Source organism: Panthera uncia, assembly GCF_023721935.1.
Source record: "Panthera uncia isolate 11264 chromosome E2 unlocalized genomic scaffold, Puncia_PCG_1.0 HiC_scaffold_19, whole genome shotgun sequence".
NCBI lineage: Eukaryota > Metazoa > Chordata > Mammalia > Carnivora > Felidae > Panthera > Panthera uncia.
The window spans coordinates 12,176,755-12,196,567 of record NW_026057588.1 but is presented as its reverse complement, the minus strand read 5'-3'; the positions used below and the strand labels follow the sequence as shown (position 1 = coordinate 12,196,567).

General features: G+C 53.2%; 1 protein-coding gene and 1 long non-coding RNA gene across 4 annotated transcripts; one reads left to right on the top strand and one right to left on the bottom strand.

Annotated features, from left to right (window-relative positions):
- The first annotated feature begins 53 nt into the window (after positions 1 to 53).
- Positions 54 to 18,623, top strand: DEDD2 (death effector domain containing 2). 3 transcript variants are annotated; one of them, XM_049622170.1, is made up of 5 exons: positions 54 to 146; positions 2,287 to 2,653; positions 4,139 to 4,261; positions 8,706 to 8,846; positions 17,408 to 18,623. In XM_049622170.1, the coding sequence occupies exons 2-5, from the start codon at positions 2,326 to 2,328 to the stop codon at positions 17,797 to 17,799; spliced, it is 984 nt and encodes a 327-aa protein (XP_049478127.1). In that variant the 5' UTR covers positions 54 to 146; positions 2,287 to 2,325; the 3' UTR covers positions 17,800 to 18,623. The 3 variants fall into 3 exon arrangements, with proteins under 3 accessions (XP_049478127.1, XP_049478126.1, XP_049478125.1); XM_049622169.1 differs by lacking the exon at positions 54 to 146 and adding an exon at positions 1,531 to 1,720; XM_049622168.1 differs by lacking the exon at positions 54 to 146 and adding an exon at positions 1,532 to 1,682.
- Positions 4,701 to 5,523, bottom strand: LOC125916025 (uncharacterized). Its single transcript, XR_007455819.1, has 2 exons — positions 5,370 to 5,523; positions 4,701 to 5,123 (listed from the first exon to the last, which is right to left on the bottom strand). It is a non-coding gene; the product is annotated as an uncharacterized LOC125916025 (long non-coding RNA).
- Positions 18,624 to 19,813: the final 1,190 nt, after the last annotated feature.

Genomic DNA, 19,813 nt, shown 5'->3' with positions numbered 1-19,813 from the left:
GCCCCCGCGCCTGCGTGTTGACGCTCAGGCGGGGTTTGGCGAGTTTCTCCACGCACACAACTGTGCCCTGTGGGCGGAGTCGGGCCTCAGACAAGCGCCTGCGCAGTTCTCCTGGGCTGCTCTGCCAAGAATCAGAAAGTTAAGCGGTGAGAAGAGGGCATCATTGGAAAAGAGGGCCCAGGGAGTGGAATGGGTGGCGGGAGACCTTGACAGAGGTGTTATTTCATGGCTGAAGAGGCTGAGCATCTCCGGGAGCACAGCTTTGGAGGCAGACACAGCTTTGGAGGGTACTTCCCCTCTCTGGACCTCACTTTTAGTAGTGTGTAAAATGGGCTTGACTCACCTCAAAGGCTGTTGAGGGGATTGGATGAAATGAAACACGTAAAAGCTCTCAGCACAGGGCCTGATACACCGTGGGTGCTCCCTATAACCCATGTAACATGGACATAGTCCTTCCCAGTTTGTAAAACTGCTTTCCCTTCCCTCCCACTCTTCGGTTGATTTAAGGATATTCACCGGGCTTCAGTAGGTGACAGTTGCCATCGGAGGGAGGGACTCTTTCGAGGTCACTGCTGCAGCCCAAGTAGAGCCAGTGCTGAGCCAGTGCCAATCAGGACCCAGGTCTCCTGCCTTCTAAGAGATAATCCCAGGGATGGGAACCACTCTGGGTAGGGGACTTGTTTCAAGGCACGTGCGGGCCTTGGCCTTGACTCACCAAGGTGTGTGTGGGGGGGGTGTCGCGGGGGTGGCCACCGCGCCCAAGGCCCTGCCCGGGGGAGCTGCTCAGACACACAGCCTGGATTCCAGTTCTCTTGCTAGAGAGAGTGAAACTTGTAGGTGCAGGTTAGAAGAGGGGGTATTGGAAGGCCCTGTGACCTTGGAGGGCAGAGATTGGAAAGGGTTTCAGAGGGAGGGGTGTTTGAGACGGGGACAGGGTGTCTGACTGTAATGGGGGACTGTGATGGATGACATCAGGAGGTGCACGGTCAGGATGGAGGGGTCTATTGCAATCGGGAAGGAGGTATTGGTTCCTAACATAAGATGCGGGAGCTTCCTGGTCTTGATCAGGGGAAGAACTTAGTTATGGGGGTTTGTGTTGGATGAAGGGAGATTTCAGTCGGGGGCATGAGATGGCACAGTTGTGATGTAGGTTCCTGGTTGCCATTAGGAATAAGGGGCAGTGTAATGGGGGAGTGTCCAATTCCTGATCATAAAGGGGCCTAGGCGCTATTTGAAGCCAGGACTGTCGGGATTGTGGTCCTTTGCCATGGGCAGCTAGGAGCAGTGGTAATGTGGGCGTCTAGGTCGTGATTAGGATGGAACTGTAGTACATGAGATGGATTTGACGTGGGGGGCAACGAGGACCCGACGGGTTAAGTCACGGGCTCACAGAAGAACCCTGCAACCAGGTACCAGATCCAGTTCAGAGGCGGAATCGCTCTCGCTTTGCGCAGGCGCAGCACTGGCGAGCTAGACGCTACGGTTGGAGGCGGGCCCGGAGGGGTGGGGCTTAGAAGCTTCACTCTGCGCTTGCGCCGAAGGGGCGTGGCGGTCGCACCTGCGCGAGTTGGGGGAAGGAGGAGGGGCGAGGTGACGCAGGCGTAATAATAGAGAAGGTGCCAGAAAGATCCAAAACAAGTGGCTGCGGCCGTCGCCCAGGAGTCGTCAGACGCCGGAACCCGGTGAGGATCCAGAGAGGCCTGAGGGCGACTGGTGGCGGGTAGATGGAACCACTTGGGTGTTGGGGAGAGAGCGGTACCGCCCTTGCAGGGCGAGAGGGTCGGGTTAGGGCAGCACCACCTGTGTGGGGCGAAGGGCTGCTTTGGTAGGCTCCACTTGTGGGGGGCAGAGGGTCGCTTTCGGAAGGTATGATTTGGGTGGAGTCGCGGCGCTGATCGGACAGTACCACTGGCCGGAGCCAAGGGGCACGTCCGGACAGTGCCACCCAGAGTCAAAGGGCAGTTGGCAGGGTGCCCTGGGATGGGCCCCCCGCGCTTATTCGGACCGAATCACGTAGTCGGGTCCGGAGGCTGGTTCGGGACATACCACCTGAGGAGGGGCGTTCGGGCTGGGTCTGGGAGGACGAGCGGGGTCTAGCGTCTCGACCTGTTACTAGGGGACCTCGGGCGATACCATTCCTTTCTGGGGGAAGGGGGAGGCAGAGACGGCTGGGTTGTGAAAATAGCCTTGCCCAGCGGATCGAGGTTGGGGAGACGCACTGGCGGGGGTGGGGTCCGGGTCCCCGCGTCGCTGACCATTGCCCCCTCCCCTCTGTGTGGGTTCTAGGCCCTGGTTCTGAGCTTGTGCCGCCCCCCTCCCCCGGGTATGGCGCTGTCCGGGTTGACCCCGGCCCCGAGCTGGGAGGAGGATGAATGTCTGGACTACTACGGGATGCTGTCGCTTCACCGTATGTTCGAGGTGGTGGGCGGACAGCTGACCGAGTGCGAGCTGGAGCTGCTGGCCTTCCTGCTCGACGAGGCCCCCGGCGCGGCCGGCGGTCTGGCCCGCGCCCGAAGCGGCCTGGAGCTGCTGCTGGAGCTGGAGCGCCGCGGGCAGTGCGACGAGAGCAACCTTCGGCTGCTGGGGCAACTCCTGCGCGTGCTGGCGCGCCACGACCTGCTGCCGCACCTGGCGCGCAAGCGGCGCCGTCCAGGTAAGGTTGAATGGGAGGATGACAGACTTCCGGTGGGGACAGGGCCTTTCTCTCTCTAGGACTCTATGGTTGCCAGCGATATGGACAGCACCGTATCAGCCTATGTCCCAACCCGCGCCGCCCCTCCTCCCAGAGTATCAATGAGGAACACAAGAGGGAGGAGGCATGGCTTTTTGAGAGAGGTGAACTTGTGGAATTTGGCCACATCAGTGAGGTTTGTGGCCAGTGTTTATGGAGGGCTTATTTCATGCCAGGCACCACGGTAAGCCCTTCGTGTGAACTATCCCCTTATATCCTCCTAGTAATCCCATGAGGAGGTTCTGTTAGTGTTCCCACCATACAGAGAAAACCACAGGGTTAAGAGGAGTTAAGCAGCTTGCTTACATATAAGAACTGAATCCTGTGTGTTGAGCACAGAAGTTACAAGGTGTTGGGACTGACACAATGTGTGTTCCATGAAGCTTATATTTAGCGTGTGGGGGGGAGGGGAGCAGCCATTAAGGCAGGTAATTTATTTTTAGGTTTGGTTATAAAAAGATTAAAGCAAAGTTAACAGAATATAGAAAATAGGCAGCGGTTTATAACGAAGGCGGCCTTTCTCAGATTGGATAACCAGTGAAGATTTTCCTGAGAAAGCGACGTTTGAATGGAGGCTGTACTGCTGATGTGCATAGATCTCACAGGAGAAAATGCTAGGCAGAGGGAAAGACAAGCTTTCACCCCTGGGGTCAGGAATGAATTTGGTATCATCAGAGACCTGTGTGGCAGGAGCAGAGAGGGAGATAAGCCACTTTGCACAGGGACATGCAAATGACACATGTAGAAAGTGTGGGAGTCAGGATTCAAAGGCAGCTGGCTGGCCTCTGAGGGCTTGGCTCTGCCCTTAATCCTCTGAGGGAAGTACTCATGGAGGAGCAGTCCTAAGAAGATGAGGAATTCAAGGATTTAAAGGACAGGAGTCCTTTGTGTGTCTTGGGATCGAGTTGTTGAGCTCTTGGCTGGGTTATTAGGGGTGCAGTGGATAGTTGGGGAGGGGGATTGTGACCTTCCCCTGCCTAAAGATAACCAGGAGAAAGGCAGCACTAGAGAAGAAGTGACAGTGTTTTTGGAAAAATGTGTCTGGAGGTTAGGCTACGGAAGAGAAGATTTGGGGACCGTGCTTACTCCTTGGGGCCTCAGGGAGAGCTGGGGGCAACATTGCAGGGGCCTGACCGTGACTTGGCTTATAGAATAACCCTGACAGTTGGAGCTGCTGTAGATAGGGGTGGGGTGGCCCCGGGAGGTCATGAGTCTTCTCTATCTCTGTAGGCATCTAGCATCCACCGGGCAGGAAGCCTTTGAGAGGGAGCAGATGTCTGGGCTCCAACCTCTGGGAACCTGGGCTCCCGGTGGAGCAGTAATCTATCTCCAGGTGGGAATTGGAGGCTGGGCCTAGGAGGGTGCCAGACGCTGTGAATACTTCTTCCCATTTTTCTCTCCGTGAAGTGTCACCGGAACGTTACAACTATGGCACCTCCAGCTCTTCCTCAAAAAGGACAGAAGGCAGCCGCCGTCGCCGTCGCCAGTCAAGCAGTACCTCAAATGCCCAGCAGGGTCAATGGGAGACAGGTGAGCCTAGGCGGGTGGGCAAGATGGCAGCATCCCTTTCTTCCTTCTGAACCCTGATGAACCCGCTCCATCCTGGCCCATTAAGGAAGGGGACCAAGGGGTCATTCTGTCTCCGCATTCCTTTGTGTGTATGTGTGTGTGTTTATTCTACAAAAGTATGTGTCCAGAAGCAATGAATGGAATTGTTTGTTGTGGTTTTATAGTTCATCTGAATGACCTCACGTGGTGGGTATTCTTCACGTGGCTGTCTTTGCTGGATACCTTTCTGAGATTTACTCGTGTCGAGGACCTTTAATTGGTTGCTTTTAATTGCCGTGCCAATTCATTTATGCAGCCTCCTCTTTCCTAGTTCCTGAATTATTCAAATATAACTTCAAACATACAGAGAAATTGAAAGATGGATGCAGTGAACACGCTCCTATCTTTCACCTCGATTCAGTAATTTTAACATTTTTGCCACTTAAAAAAAATTTTTTTTTTTAATGTTTATTTATTTCTGAGAGAAAGCACGAGCAGGGGAGGGGTAGAGAGAGAGGGAGACACAGAATCTGAAGCAGGCTTCAGGCTCTGAACTGTCAGCACAGAACCTGACTTGGGGCTCAAACTCATGAGCCATGAGATCATGACCTGAGCCAAAGCTGGATGCTTAACTAACTGAGCCACCCAGGTGCCCGTACATTTTGTCACTTTTGCTTTATGTGCATGTACATGTACACGTAATGATGGGTTTTTAGTTGAACTCTTTGGAAGTTACAGCCATCGGGACACTTTCCGTTTAAATAGCAGGCATTTTTTGAGAATAAGGAGAATGTTCTAGGCCACTTCCAGACCGTTATCACACCTGAGAAAGTAAATAGTAATTCTCTGATATCCTAATGGTTCATTTTCTTTTTTTTTTTTTTTAACTATTTTTTTTTTTATTTTTTTTATTTTTGGGACAGAGAGAGACAGAGCATGAACGGGGGAGGGGCAGAGAGAGAGGGAGACACAGAATCGGAAACAGGCTCCAGGCTCCGAGCCATCAGCCCAGAGCCTGACGCGGGGCTCGAACTCACGGACCGCGAGATCGTGACCTGGCTGAAGTCGGACGCTTAACCGACTGCGCCACCCAGGCGCCCCTAATGGTTCATTTTCAAATCTCCCCAAGAGTGACTCTACTTTCAGGACCCACTCATAGTTGAGTTTCTCTGCTTTGAATTATGATGTCTCCTTAATCTCTTAGTTTAGAACCCAAACTTCTCCCCAACTGTGTATTTGTTTCTTTTCTTCCCATGACATCCGTCACCTTATTGACCTGGTCAGGCCCGTTGTTTTGTAGAATGTTGCGATTGTTTCAGGAAGTGCCTGATAATTTCCTGCTGGTGTCATTTAACTGGTTCCTTTGTCCCCTGTATCTCCTGTGACGTGGGAAGCCACTCCCCCCCCCCTTCCCCAATACTCACACCAGGAGACAAGTGTGGCAACAGCCACTGGGCATTGTTTATAGTTTATAAATTGAAACTTGGGTAATTTCCAGGAGTAATAGCTTAGTGAGGTAAAAGTAAGGTGCAAAAAGAAAAAAAAAAAAAAAGTGGGTCAGGAGGCTTGGTTAGATTCAGGTTACATGTTTTTGGCAGGAATGTTCCTCAGTCGATGCTGTGTGCCTCGCCGTGCAGTGCATCAGGAAGCTTAAGGTCTGCTTTTCTTGCTGTGAGGGGGAAGTTTGATCACTTGCTTAAGGTGCTGTCTGCCGTATTTGTCCTTTATAAAGGCACATTGTCCCCTTTCACGGTTAGTAAATAACCTATGGGGTGACACTTGGGCACATCCAGCTCCCCAGCGGTATCGCCCGTGGGTTTAGCATGCACTGTTGATCTCTGCCTGAACTGGTCATTACATTGGTGTTCACAAAAGGGTGATTTTCTTACTGTTTTTTCAATGTCTATCAGCTGGCATGTAGTCTTTAAAGAGTTTTTCTGGGGCGCATGGGTGGTTCAGTTCGTTAAGCGTCCGACTCGATCTCAGCTCAGGCCTTGATTTCAGGGTCGTGAGTTCAGGCCCTTTGTTGGGCTCTGCACTGGGCATGAAGCTTACTTAAAAAAAAAAGTTTGTCTTTTCTCTCTCTCTTGTCCTGAGGGGTGGGGGAGTGTCACTATGGACTCATGTGTTATTATTTATTTACTGGGTTAGAATATGTTAGTCATTCTTCCTGATGTTCAGATTGACTAGCTCCTACTGTCTTTTTGATTTGCTTCCATCATTCTTTGGGCTTCCTGCTCTGTGCCTCTGTAAGGCGTCCTGGACTCAGCTTGTACTTTTCTCTCTCCAGCCCTGCAATCTGCTGTTTCCAGAGGCCTGGTTTCTTTTAGAGGCACTGGCATGTAGAGAGCAAGACTTGGGTGCCGAGTGGGCACATTTTTCTGGGTTCTTTTAGTGAACAGGGTTAAAGACTGCTTTAAAAAAAATTCCTATTTGGGGCAACTGGGTGGCTCAGTCGGTTAAACGTCAGACTTCATCTCAGGTCATGATCTCACAGTTCATGAGTTCGAGCCCCGCATCAGGCTCTGTGCTGACAGCTTGGAGCCTGGAGCCTGCTTAGGATTCTGAGTCTCCCTCTCAGTCTGCCCTCCCCAGCTCTCTTGCACTCTGTGACTCTCTCAGAAACAAAAACAAAAAGAAAAAACAAAAAAAAAACCTATAAAATTAAAAAAATAAAAAAAAATTTCTATTAGTGTTTTCAATTCAAAATTAACATTACGAGGATTTTTTCTTCACATTAAAATTTTTGTTTCTTTGTTTTCAAAAAAATTTTTTTAAGTTTATTTTGAGAGAGAGCGAGTACAGGAGGGGCAGAGAGAGAGAATCCCATGTAGGCTCCACGCTGTCCGTGCAGAGCCCAACTCGGGGCTCGATTTCAAGAACTGTGAGATCACGTCCTGAGCCGAGATGAAGAGTCGGATGGACGCTGAACAGACTGAGCCACCCAGGCCCCCTTTAGAATTTTGGTTCTTAATAACATTGGGAAAATGGATTTATTTGCTTCATTTTATAACAATCATAAAATAGCTTTGAAAATATGACGTCAGTACCACTGCTGACTACATCTACTGAACGAAACATACCATTTATTTGTGGTTCTTCCTGTCCTAGGAGTATATGCCACTGAGAGTTTATACAGGCAGAATGTTCTTCCAAGTTACTTGAAATAATTCTCTCGTTCGTGTTACTAATTATATGTATGTGTGTGTATGTGTGTATATATATGTGTGTGTGTATATATATGTGTGTGTGTGTATATATATATGTGTGTGTGTATATATATGTATACATATATATATACATATATATATATATACACATACACAGCTAGATTCGTTTGTTTCTGTTTAATTTTATGGTTGGTGTTATTTTGGTCTCTTAAATTTTTAGAATATGTAAAACGGTTATATGACTCAAAAGTCAAAACTAAGGTACATAGGAAAGATGTTCTTAGAAGTATCATTTCCAGTGTTGCCCCCACCCCCTCGTGAATAGGTAACCAATTTCACTATTTCCGATTTATCTTTGGTGTTTTGTGTTATAAAAATAGCAAGTATGTATGTATTCTTGTTTTCTCTTTTTTTAACGTAAAATGTAGCAAATTATAGCCACTTACATTATATTTTACTTTATTTCACTAAACAGGCTACTCCGGGAAGTTACTCTGTACTACTTGTCAGATATTTACATTATTTTCACATTTAGATAGTTATAAACAATGCCCCAGTGGCTTGTTTCCTGGTGTGAGTGTGCAGGGGTTTCTTCAGGGTCAGATGTGGGACTGCTGAGGGGTGGGGTGTGCTCTTCTGAATGATGCTAGGTTATACTTACTGGTTATGTATTTTCCTTTTTTAATGTTTATTTTATTTATCTTGGGAGCGAAAGAACACGGGTGAACACGGCAGGGGCAGAGAGAGAGGGAGAGAGAGGATTCCAACCAGGCTTCGCGCTGTCAGTGCAGAACCCGATGCGAGGCTCGAACTCACAAACTGTGAGATCATGACCTGAGCGGAAATCAAGAGTCGGATGCTTGGGGCACCTGGGTGGCTCAGTCGGTTAAACATCCGACTTCAGCTCGGGTCATGATCTTGTGGTTCGTGAATTTGAGCTCCGTGTCAGCCTCAGACCCTGGAGCCTGCTTCTTCAGATTCTGCATCTCCCTCTCTCTCTGTCTTCTGCTCACACTCTGTCTCTCTTTCAAGAATGAATAAATAAGCATTAAAAAAAAGAAAAAGAGTCAGATGCTTAACTGAGCTACTCAGGTGCCCCAACTGTTCATCTTATGGACAGGGCCACTGAGGTTCAGGAAGCAGAGGGGCTCACCCAGGGTCTCATGGCATGGAGACCAGCCTTGAGCTCTTCTCCAGGCGCCTGCCTCAGTGCTCTGTTATCCTGGTCTCAGCATGCCCTGTCTTTCCCTCCTCAGGTTCCCCACCGACCAAGCGGCAGCGGCGGAGTCGGGGCCGGCCCAGTGGTGGTGCCAGACGGCGGCGGAGAGGGGCCCCAGCCACCCCCCAGCAGCAGCAGGAGCCAGCCAGACCTGCCTCAGAAGGCAAAGTGACCTGTGGTAGGTGTCTGCGGGCCTTGGTGAATGCATGCACGGAGCCTGTGACAGGCTGCACACAGGGTGGGAGAGACAGGCACTCGTCTGGAGTGTGGCACACCTAGTGGGTAGGCAGTGGCTTCTGTCTTTCTGGACTCGGATGTCCTTTCTGTTATTATCTTGCTTGTTTATGTCTGGTCCGGAGTTGAAAGATCACAGGTGCTACCTTCTCCAGGAAGCCTTTGCAGACCACTCCCTGCTCTCAATTTCATTTGCTTTTTCAGTAAATGTTTTCATGGGTTTGTGTATTTTACAGTTTTTTCTTCTGCAGTGGTGGAATATCGCACAGGGGAAAATGAGGATCCTGGGACAGGCGGCCAGGTTCATTTCTTGGTCTTGGCACTTAAATAGCTTGTCTGACCTTGGGCAGGTGGCTGAACTGTTTTGTGTAAGATGAGGCTGACAGTGGTGATTTTCAAGTAGGGTTGTGGCGAGAGAAAATGAGTTAAGCCGGTAATACATTCACAGCAGCGCCTGGCCTGGGGCCCATGCTGTGCGCTGCTTACCAGTTTGTGCCTCTTCATGCTGTTACTGTGCAGTGTGCTTGGGACAGGAATAGCGGTGAGGTCCCTGCCCTTGGGGAGGCGACCTTCTAGTAGGGCGACAGATCAGTGGAACTGAAGCTCACTTTATAGATAGTGCCATGAACAGAGGGTGGGGAGTGGGTGGAGGAACCCGGCTGGAGCCGAGCTGCTGGGCCCGGCAGGCCTTGGAGTAGATGGGAGTTGGGATTTTGGAGTTGCGATTTTATTCCATATGGCGAATGTTATGTAGGGTTTTCAGCAGAGGATTGGGGTGCCCTGATACTTGGTCTTGACGGAACTCCGACTCCATCTGGAAGATCAGTTAATAAACGACTTAACGATTTATAAAGGACTTAGACCCGTGCTAAGCGTATAGGGCATGCTCTGCCAGGATGTGTTAAGTAATTTGAACAAAGAGGAAGCAGAGAATTGAGTAAAGAGGCTGCACAGCCTGAGCAGGTGAGGCCGAAGGTCTGGCCTGGGGAAGTTCTGTTACGGAGAAGGGGTGGACTAACAAGGCTGCCTGGGCCTGCAGGTGTGCTGGGTGGGATGGGGTGTAGGGGGGAGATTCGTGCTTAGACTTTGGCTTTGAGAAAGTCTCCCTGATCCTAAGGGGAGTAGACGGGTGCGGGTGGGCTCGCTCGCTCTCTCTCTCTCTCTCTCTCTCTCTCTCTCTCTCGCTCAGCCCACACCACTCTGGTTCCTCCTCCCCCGAGTGTCACATGAGGCTGCAGATACCTGCGCTGAGTGCTGCCGGGAGGAACAGACCAATAGAGCCAGCCAGTGTCCTCCAACAGCCCCCAGCTTGTGGGGGTGGCTGCCCGGTGTGACTCTTCCTCGAGGCAGGCAGTAATTACCAGAGCCCCCCAGAGCTACCTGGCTGGCAGAAGGAGTCACTGCCTCCTAGGGAGCCTGCTGAGCGGAGGCTGGGGAAGGGTCTCTAGTTGGCAGCAGAGGCTTCGGGTCTCTTCCCTGAGGGCAGGGCTGTGGCAGGGAGGTGCTTACATAGGGTGTGGCTGGGGCTTGCTGGGAGGACTGTAAGCAGGTCTGACTGCTGACTCACTGGGCAGGGTGGGGCTGGAGGGAGGCCCTCCCCAGTAGGGCCCTGGTTGTTGGTTGTTTCCTCTGAAAAAGCAGGGATGGCTCACCTTTTTTTTTTTTTTTTTTTAGTGTTTATTTATTTTTGAGAGAGAGAGAGAGACAGCACAAGTCGGGGAGGGGCCAAGAGAGAGAGGAAACACAGTATCGGAAGCAGGCTCCAGGCTCTGAGCTGTCAGCACAGAGCCAGAAGTGGGGCTCGAACCCTCGAGCTGTGAGGTCATGACTTGAGCCAAAGTTGGACGCTTAACTGACTGAGCCACCCAGGCGCTCCCGGGATGGCTCACCTTTAACAATGTCTAATACCAAGGGTGGAAGGAGGCGCCTCCAGACCCGAGTGATCTGCTGTTCTTGTCCCTTCCTGTTGTGTGAGAGCTATGGGGGTTAAGCCCTAGTCAGCTGCCCTCCCGAGAGGGGTAGAACTAGACTAAACTCTGTTTCCAAAGGGGAGCGACATCTGGAGTATCCTGGGTTTGGACACAGGACCTCTTTAGTTTCCATTCTTTCAGAGACATCCATTGGGCACTGTGCTGGGCATGCTAGTCACTTGGCCCTGAATTCTCAAGACAGCCCTGAGGTAGGGGTGATAGCCCCGACCAGGCAGAGTGGCAGGGTCAGTTCCTTCTCTTCTCCCACGTGTGTTCTCAGAGCATTTACTGCATGCTCGGTACGGTGGGGATGGCAGACGCTTGTGCTCACAGGGTGCATGGTTTGGTGGCAGGAGACAGAAACTTCAGGTGGCGACTGAGAGAAGGAAGGGCAAGGGGTGGGGAGTGATGGGAAATGCAGTTTAAGAGGTATTTTCAAGGGAGGGTCGTCTCAGAAGCCCCCTTGGAACAGACCGAGTGAGCATGTAGATGATTGGGAAAGAGGGTTATATATACAGGACAGCAGGTGCCAAGGTCTGAGTAGGAGTGAGCTGGTGGTGATGAAGGGATGGTGAGGAAGCTGGCGAGGCTGGAGTCAGGAGCAAAAGGAGACAGCTGGGAGGTGAGGCCGGGAGAGGTGGTGGGGCCCATCCTGCGGGGCCAGCAGCCATGGGCCAGGGCTTTTGTTTATTTTTTTTTTTCATTTATTTTTTTTTAAAGAACGTTTTTTAAATGTTTGTTTATTGATTGTTTTTTAATGTTTATTTTTGAGTGAGAGGCCAAAACACGAGTGGGGGAGGAACAGAGAGAGGGAGACACAGAATCTGAAGCAGGCTTCAGGCTCTGAGCTGTCAGCTCAGTGGCCCTGTCCATAAGATGAGCAGTTGGGGTGTCTGGGTGGTTCAGTTAAGCATCCGACTCTTTTTAAAAAAAAAAAAAAAAAACAACTTTTTTTTTTTTTTTTTTAACGTTTATTTGTTCATTCTTGAGAGACAGAGTGTGAGCAGGGGAAGGGCAGAGAGAGAGGTAGACACAGAATCTGAAGCAGGCTCCAGGGTCTGAGTCTGACACAGGGCTCAAATTCATGAACCGCAAGATCATGACCTAAGCCGAAGTTGAAGTTGAACTCTTAACCGATTGAGCCACCCAGGCACCCTGGTGTTTTATTTATTTTTGAGAGAGCGAGCACAAGTGGGGGAGGTGGCGGGCATCAGCGGGGTTGGGGGGGGGGGGGGGACACGGATCTGAAGTGGGCTCTGTGCTGACAGCCGGATGCGGGGCTTGGACTCATGAACCGTGAGATCATGACCTGAGCTGAAGTCGGACGTTCATCTGACTGAGCCATCTTGGTGCCCCTCATTTCTTTAAATGATGGAAAGCAACCAGAGGATTTGAGTGACAGGATGAGCTTTGCTTTTTTCCCTGTTTTCTGTGGAGAAGGTACAGAGGCAGATACGCCAGCGTGATGAACCTTGTCCCTCTTTCACCTGGTTTCAGCAGCTGTCAACTCATGGGTGATCTTGCTGCATCATCCGTGTTGTTTGGGAGTCAATTTCAGGTGTCTTGTTATTTCATCTGTAGATTTTCCACTGTGTACTTCTAAAAGATCAGAATTCCTTAAAAAAAAAAAAAAAAAAAAACACACCAAAAAAACCCTGTCTAATTGGCGCTCTTAAGATCCAGTTGTCTCATGAGTGCTGGCTCTCCTAACCCTCTCCTGACCTCAGAGATTTCCCCATCTTGCCGTTTTCTCTCCCTTGTCCCCCTTGCTTTGTAGTTGTTGAAAGTAGTTCTGTAGTTTGACAGTTGCATCCTGTGGTAGAGGGATTGAATGTGTTCCCCTATTGTCTGTATTTCCTGAAAATTGGTGGTCAGGTCTGGAGAGGTCTGATCAGATTCTGGTTTGATGTTCTGTTGTATTTTCAAGCTCGCTTCCCAGGTGGTATCATGGCCTTCCATCAGGAAGCAGGTAGCGGCTGCTGATTTTGTCTCTGCCGTTGGTGGCAGCCTCTCCTTATTGTTCAGTAGAATCTTAATGTTTGACATGTCTCAGGGAAGAGACTAAAGCAAGGGATGGGGTGCCACCGTGTCCAGAGGAGGATGATGCTGGCCCTGGAGTCTGGTGACCGGTCTGAGGTGACCACACCCCTCTGCATCTCCAGGGCCTCCTTTGTAAAACCAGAACCTGCTGGGAGTCCCCTCCCGTTTCCCTTGGCGTCTCATTCTGCCCCAGAAGGGAGGGGCAGGAGGACGAGGGGGCGCTGGGGCCCACCTGCATACGGGAAGCCAGAGCATCTCTGCTCACTAAGAGAGTGTAGCCACAGCCTCTGCCCTGGGGGCAGGGAGCCTCTGCACAGCTGCCCTAGTGGAGAGGGACTGTGGCCAGAGGAAACAACTTGGCCGCACGGGCGCCAGACGGTCTTTGAGCCTTGCTCCTCCTCAGTGGCGCACCTGGGCCAGGCAGTCCGCTTCTCTGCACGTCTGCTGCTTCTGTTATGGCCCAGCCACCTTTGGCCTTCCCTGACTCCTGCCCTTGCCCTGTTCCTGACCCCCCTGCTGCTTCCGCAGTGCAGCTGGAGTCGTCTTGGCGTGAGGTCACGTCCTTCCTGAGGCCCTCCGAGGGCTCATCATGTGCCAGGCACTGGCCTCCGCTCTTGACTTTCATCCAGCTGTGTCATCCCCAAAGCGGCCCCACGGAGAGCAGGTGCTGGTTTTATGTAGGAGGCCCTGGAGGTGCGGAGGGGTGTGGTCACCTTGGGAGGCCCGGGACTCCCTGCTCCACCGGGTTCGGCCCCGCCCCTTCAGTCGTGCCCTAGTGCCCTTCTCCTCGAGGTCCTGCCACACCGACCCCAGCCTGTGAACACCTCAAGTGCATTTCCTGCTTCCGGACTTGGCGTGCGGGCCATGCTGTATTCCGGGAATGCTGCTCTTCACTCTCCTGGTTTTTCTCTCTCGACCTACTTGCTGTTCACATTTTACTTCCAGTGTCATTTCCTAGAGAGGGCCTGTCTGATCACTGCCATCTAAATTACACCTCGCTCTAATTTTCTCTCATGGCCCTTGGCATGTCTTTTAATTCCAGGTTTCTATATGTCGTTGTGTGAGAGGCAGCAAACAGGACAGGGGTAGTTAAGAGCTCAGGCTCTGGAGCCAGGCACCCCAGTTGGAATTCCAACCCTGCCATTTCCTGTCTGTGTGGCCTTAGGCAGGTGATTCATCCTCTGTGCCTCAGTTTCCCCATCTGCAGAAAGGAGGTAATAGCACTGCCGTATGAGGTCGCAGGGATAATCAGAGGCTTAATAAATGTGACACGTGTGTGCAGGCTGTGGTAAATACTATGTATGTGTCAGCTGTTACCCTTCAGTCATTTCGGTGAGGACTAAAGGAAAGACTGAGCTTGGTGCCCATGATTCAGGGCCAGGGACAGAGAGGTGGCTCACGTACTGTGTAGGTCTCCTTTTTCCTCATGGAGTCTCCTTGTCCTCTTTCTCTGTGTACCACACTCTCGTGTTCCAGACCCGAGGTTGGACTGTGGTCTGGTGAAGGATTTCCTCACTTGTCAGTGGGGATGAGGAAAGTGCTGTGGGGATTTGGGGCCCATGATTGGGAGAGCCCTTGGGTAGGACCTGGCCCATGAGAGGTGCTCTTTAACTGGGGTTCCGTATCTTCCAGGCCCACTTGTGGCGGGGGGGATGCACATCACGCCAGCATTCCTGGCACTTTGTAAATATATCTGTTGAATGAAAGAATGGATGGGACACACACTAGTCCATCCTGGTCCTGTTGCCCCTCCACCCGCCATGGGTGGGGAATAGGCTCTGGGTGAACAGTTTCTGCCATGGGTTGAGTGCTGATCTGTGCTGAGGAGAAAGGCGATCTGGGAGGATTTCACCTGCATAGGATGTGCGGTTCTGTGGGCTGGGACTTGCTGGGCGAATGGGTGTTGCAGGGCAGAGGAGGTGGACAGGTCGTTGTGTGAGTAAGGCTTGTGTTGGGGGCACTGCCCTTGTGCCTGGAGGGCAGGGGATGGGGGAATGCAGCCGGGACCGAAGGAGCAGAAGAGGTTGACTCGGGTCCAAGTGAGAGAGGGCCAGGCCTGGGCAGGGGCTGTGGGCTAGAGGGGTGGGTGTTGAAATCGCAGTTCCTGTTTCTGGGTGCCTTCTGGGTCCTAGGCCCTGGGGCAAGTGCTTCATGAGTCGCCTTATTTAACCCTCATGACCACACCGTGCGGCAGGGGCCTCTTGTTTGTCTGTTTATGTTTTTCAGATGGGGAAACTGAGGCTCAGAGAGGTGAGGTCACATGTCCAAGGCCCCACAGCTAGAGAGTGGCAGAGCCGGGACTCGCCTCAAGGTCTGTCAGACTCCGCCACCTGGCTCCGTGCCTCTGCCACTGAGCTTCCCTGTGTGGCCTTAGACAGGTGCTGCTCCTTCCAGTCCCCTGCTCCCTGGCCCCCACCGACTGAAGGCATGGTCAGACACTCATGGGAGGCAAGGATGTGGGCCCAGAGGTCTTAGGTGGTTTGTAGGTGGAGGGGGCTGGGTCTTGGTGCTGTGGGAAGTCCTAGGGGCCGAGGCCAGGTAGGTTTCCTTGGGCCTTGAGCTGAGAGGGTGAGGTTCCCCTCCAGGCCGAAAGAGGAAGGGTTTGGGGTTTGGGGTGGGAAGAGGAAGTGGGTGGTACTGAGAAGTCATCTGGGGGAGCAGAGACCTGTCTTCCACCTTGTGCTCTGTGGCTGACACTGTGAAAGGTAAAGCGAGTTGGGGACATGGCCCTCCCCCTTCCAGAGCTTCAGTTTCCTCATCCGTCGAATGGGTTGACGGCCCCTGCCCCCCAAGGCTGATCCTGTTCAGTGGCCTGGCCTAAAGCATTTGGCACATTGGAGCTTCTGGCGGCTGCTGTTCTTGGAGCACCTGTCAGGCACAGCTTACTGTGCTAGCTGGTCCTTTTCCGTCCATTGCTCTCTTTTTAATCCTTTTAACAATCTTTCAGAGTCGGAATTCCCCGTTCAGGTAAGAACCTGGGCTCAGAGAGACTGTGACTTGTTCCAGGTCACACAGGTGGTGCCTGGAGGCTCTTGGGTTAGAATCGTCTCCATGGACCCGAAGCTGTCCTCTGGGGCACCGGAGGCTCAGTGACCTCCGTGGAGGGCTGCCACTCCCCGGCCAGGTGACCTGGGGCAAATCACTTCACTTCTCTTTGCCTCCATTTGCTCACCTGTAAATTGGGGTGATAGCAGGGCCTGCTACATGGTGTGTTTGTGGATTAAATAAATTCGGAGTGCTTGTTGTCTTTTCCAGCTCCTAGCTGATCCTCAGGGCAGCCGTGTTGTGTGGGGAGGAGGTTCTGTTAGTAGCCTGAGTCACGGGTGGGAGTTCAGTAATCCCACAGGGAGGTGACATGCCTGAGGTCACATTTACAGGGCCAGTCTAGGAAGTCCCAGGTCCTGTGCCCTGTGCGGAGCTGCCACCTCATTTGGGCAGATGTGGGCGGGGTTCTAAGCGATAGCAGCGCGACTCAAGCTGGCCTGAGCACAGAGGGAGTGGATGGTAGCTGAAAATCCAGGTGTTCCCAGGGCTCGCATGGGGAGCTCCGTGTTTCCCTCTCCTTCAGTGATTCTGAGTAGGCCTCGTGCTCTCTCCCCTCTCGGTGGCCGAGTGACCTCCCGCAGATTCGGGCTTACGGCCCACTATCTCAGCCACCTCTGAGGGAAGAGAGCGCCTGCTACCAGTCGAGCCAGCCCAGTCTCAGCCTGGAGATTCCTGGGCGGTGCTCACTGGGTGGATGGGTGCCGGCGATGCGGCTGGCCCTGCAGGAGTGTCCCTGAAGGCAGGAGGGGGTGAGGCTGGTTGTCTCAAGGCAGGTCCTTTAGTTCACGTGTTGATTCTTTCACGAGTATACATCGAGCACCCACCGTGTGCCACAGGGCTGCACAAGTGAATGAAACAGTCCCTTCGGGGACTCGGGGGCGGCAGGGAGACAGGTGGTAAACGTGACGGTATAAAGGAAAGTGCAGAGGAGGTTAGAAAGTGATATGTGCCTTGGGAAGAAATGGAGCAGGGTCTGGGAGACTGGACATGTTGGGGGCCAGGGTGATGGTGGTAAAGTTTTAAGTAGGTTAGATGAGGCCTCGATGGGAAGGTGGCATTTGAAGGAGGAGAGGGAGCAAGTCCTGTGAAGACGGGCAGAGCAGCTCCAGCCAAAGGAGAGGCAGGGCTGGGCAGAACCTGCCTGGTGGGGGGGCGGTGCAGCAGGGCACTGAGGCTGGAGCGGAGCACGTGAGGGGAGGGGAGGTCGCCAGGTCAAGAGGTAACAGAGGCCAGGCCACAGGAGGGAAGCCATATGAGGGTGTCACCCGTACTTGGGTGTGGTTATCAGAAGGCGGAAGGATGTGGGGAGGTGCAGTGCAACCCATGGTGGGGTGGGAGGAGCCTGTTGGAGGAGGCTCGACGGTGGGAGGAAGGGTTGCGGTTCCCCTGGTCCCATTGCGCAGTATCAGTGTGTTGGCTCCTCCCTGACCAGTCGTTCCTTCCTCCGCAGACATCCGGCTCAGGGTGCGAGCAGAGTACTGTGAGCACGGGCCTGCCTTGGAGCAGGGCGTGGCATCCCGGCGGCCCCAGGCGCTGGCCCGGCAGCTGGACGTGTTTGGGCAGGCCACCGCAGTGCTGCGCTCCCGGGACCTGGGCTCCGTGGTGTGTGACATCAAGTTCTCGGAGCTCTCCTATCTGGACGCCTTCTGGGGCGATTACCTGAGTGGCGCCCTGCTGCAGGCCCTGCGGGGCGTGTTCCTGACTGAGGCCCTTCGTGAGGCCGTGGGCCGGGAGGCTGTCCGCCTGCTGGTCAGTGTGGACGAGGCCGACTACGAGGCTGGCCGGCGCCGCCTGCTGCTGATGGAGGAGGAGGGAGGACGGCGCCCAACTGAGGCCTCCTGATCCTGGACCTGGAAGGACTGAACCCACCTCCCAGCCTCCGGGCCACTTTCTCCCCCGGAGGACATCCATCTCTGCCCCTAGAGGACTGTCACTCCAGCAGCTCTGAGGACTGGACAGATGGCCTGGCCCCTTGACAGCCTCTCCCACAGGATGTGGGCTCTGAGGCCTAAACCACTTCCACCTGAGTTTTCTTCCCAGCCTTCCCCCAACCCTACCCCCAGGTGTGTTCCCTCAGCTTCAGGAGGCCAGGGGCACAGGCATGCAGACCGGAAAGGAGGGAGGCACATCTACACATTCACCAAAGGCCCCCTTCACACCGTGTCCCTGAACCTGGGCTTTGTGCACACATGCACACTGCCCCCTCTGGAATTTCCCCTGGCTGCCCTGGCCTGCTCCACACATGTCTTTGGCCTCAGGGCTTCTCTCTCAGGATCTCTGATTTTACTGCCCCCAACCCTGGACTCCAGCACCGCTGGGCCCTGGGGCTAGGGTGCACATGGGGCCTGCTCACCTTGCCCTCACATCTCCACAGCCGGCCAGGGCTCTGCCCAGCTTCCATACACAGACCTGGCTCCACATCCTCCTGCCCCCCCAGAGTTGGACGTGCAGACTTGGACATGGACCTGCACCCAGCGTGTCACACCGCAGTGCATGTCACACCACAGTGCAGCAGCATTAGACCAAGTGTGTTGTTGCCTATGGGGCCAGGATCAGAAACCCAACTTCCTTCTCAGAAAGGGAAGGCAGAGGCTTGGGGCTGATGGGAAAGGCCTTTTATAAATGGCGCCAATAAAACTGCCCTGGACTGGGGCTTAGGGTGGGCATCGAGACTCCCTAGGACTCTTTCTTTACAGGCTGGAGGAAGGAGCTGATGACGTCCTGGGCCCAGTACCCATCCTGGAGTTCCTGGCCCAGTATCAGGCTAGAGGAAGGGCAGGAGGCCGGAGTGTCATCTGCCGCTGCTGCCAGAGGCTTGCCTGCCTCTCTGGGCCTCAGTTTCCTCATGTGTCAAAGGAAATACTGCCTTGGGGTCATACCTCTCTCAACCCCGTTTGCACATGCTTGGCCCTTGGATGTTCCTGGGAGTACTAACCAGTGTTAATTTTATTCACTGAGGTGGGCTAGATATCTAGCCCAAAGCTTTAGAAAGCGAGTGGATCATGAGCCACAGTTCTCTGCCTGGAATCCCTGTCCAGATGGCGCCTCATGCCTTCTGAACAGTCCTCTCCTAAATCTGGACCTGCATGCTTCCTCCTGAGGCCCAACACTTCTTCCTGCTGCTGTGGCTACAGGAGGTTGTGGCCTCCTGTTCTTTCCCCACCCCTTGTTTAAGGGCTTAGGAACTCAGGTTTCTTAATACCCCATGTTTTCCTTACTGCGTGGGAAGGGAACCAGGGCTGAGGGTGGGGTGAGAGGGGTTGGGCCGGGACTGCTAACATTTCATGGGGGGTGGGGGGCTCCTGTTAACATTTGGGAACCTGGACCCCTGGCCTCCGTTGGTGTGTAGGAGCAGAGTGGCAAGTCTAGGAGTTGAGTCCTGTCCAGGAGTCAAGACCTGGTCTAGCTAGTGGCTATGTGACTTCAGACTGTCATACATCTACCCTCTCTGAGAGGGAGCTTAGGTCTGCTGGACACCCACTCAAGTTCTATTATCCCCATTTAAAAAAAAAACAAACAAACTTTTTGAGAGTGTGAGTAGCGGAGGGGCAGAGAGGGGGGATGGGATCCTAAGTGGGTTCTGTGCTGACAGCAGCGCCCCCCTTCTCCATGCGGGGCTTGAAATCATCATGAACCGTGAAATCATCTGAGCTGAATTCTGACGCTCAACCGACTGAGCCTCCCAGGCACCCCTTTATCCCCATTTTTGACAGAAGACGGGCTTCAGAGAGGGGAAGTGCCTCGCCTAGAGGATAGAAAACAACTGTGCTCCAGAGCGTCTTTCCTCTAGTGGACGGCAGGTTGGGGAGACAGATGGGGGGATTTCCACACCCCTTCCCTCCGGTTCGGGGACCCT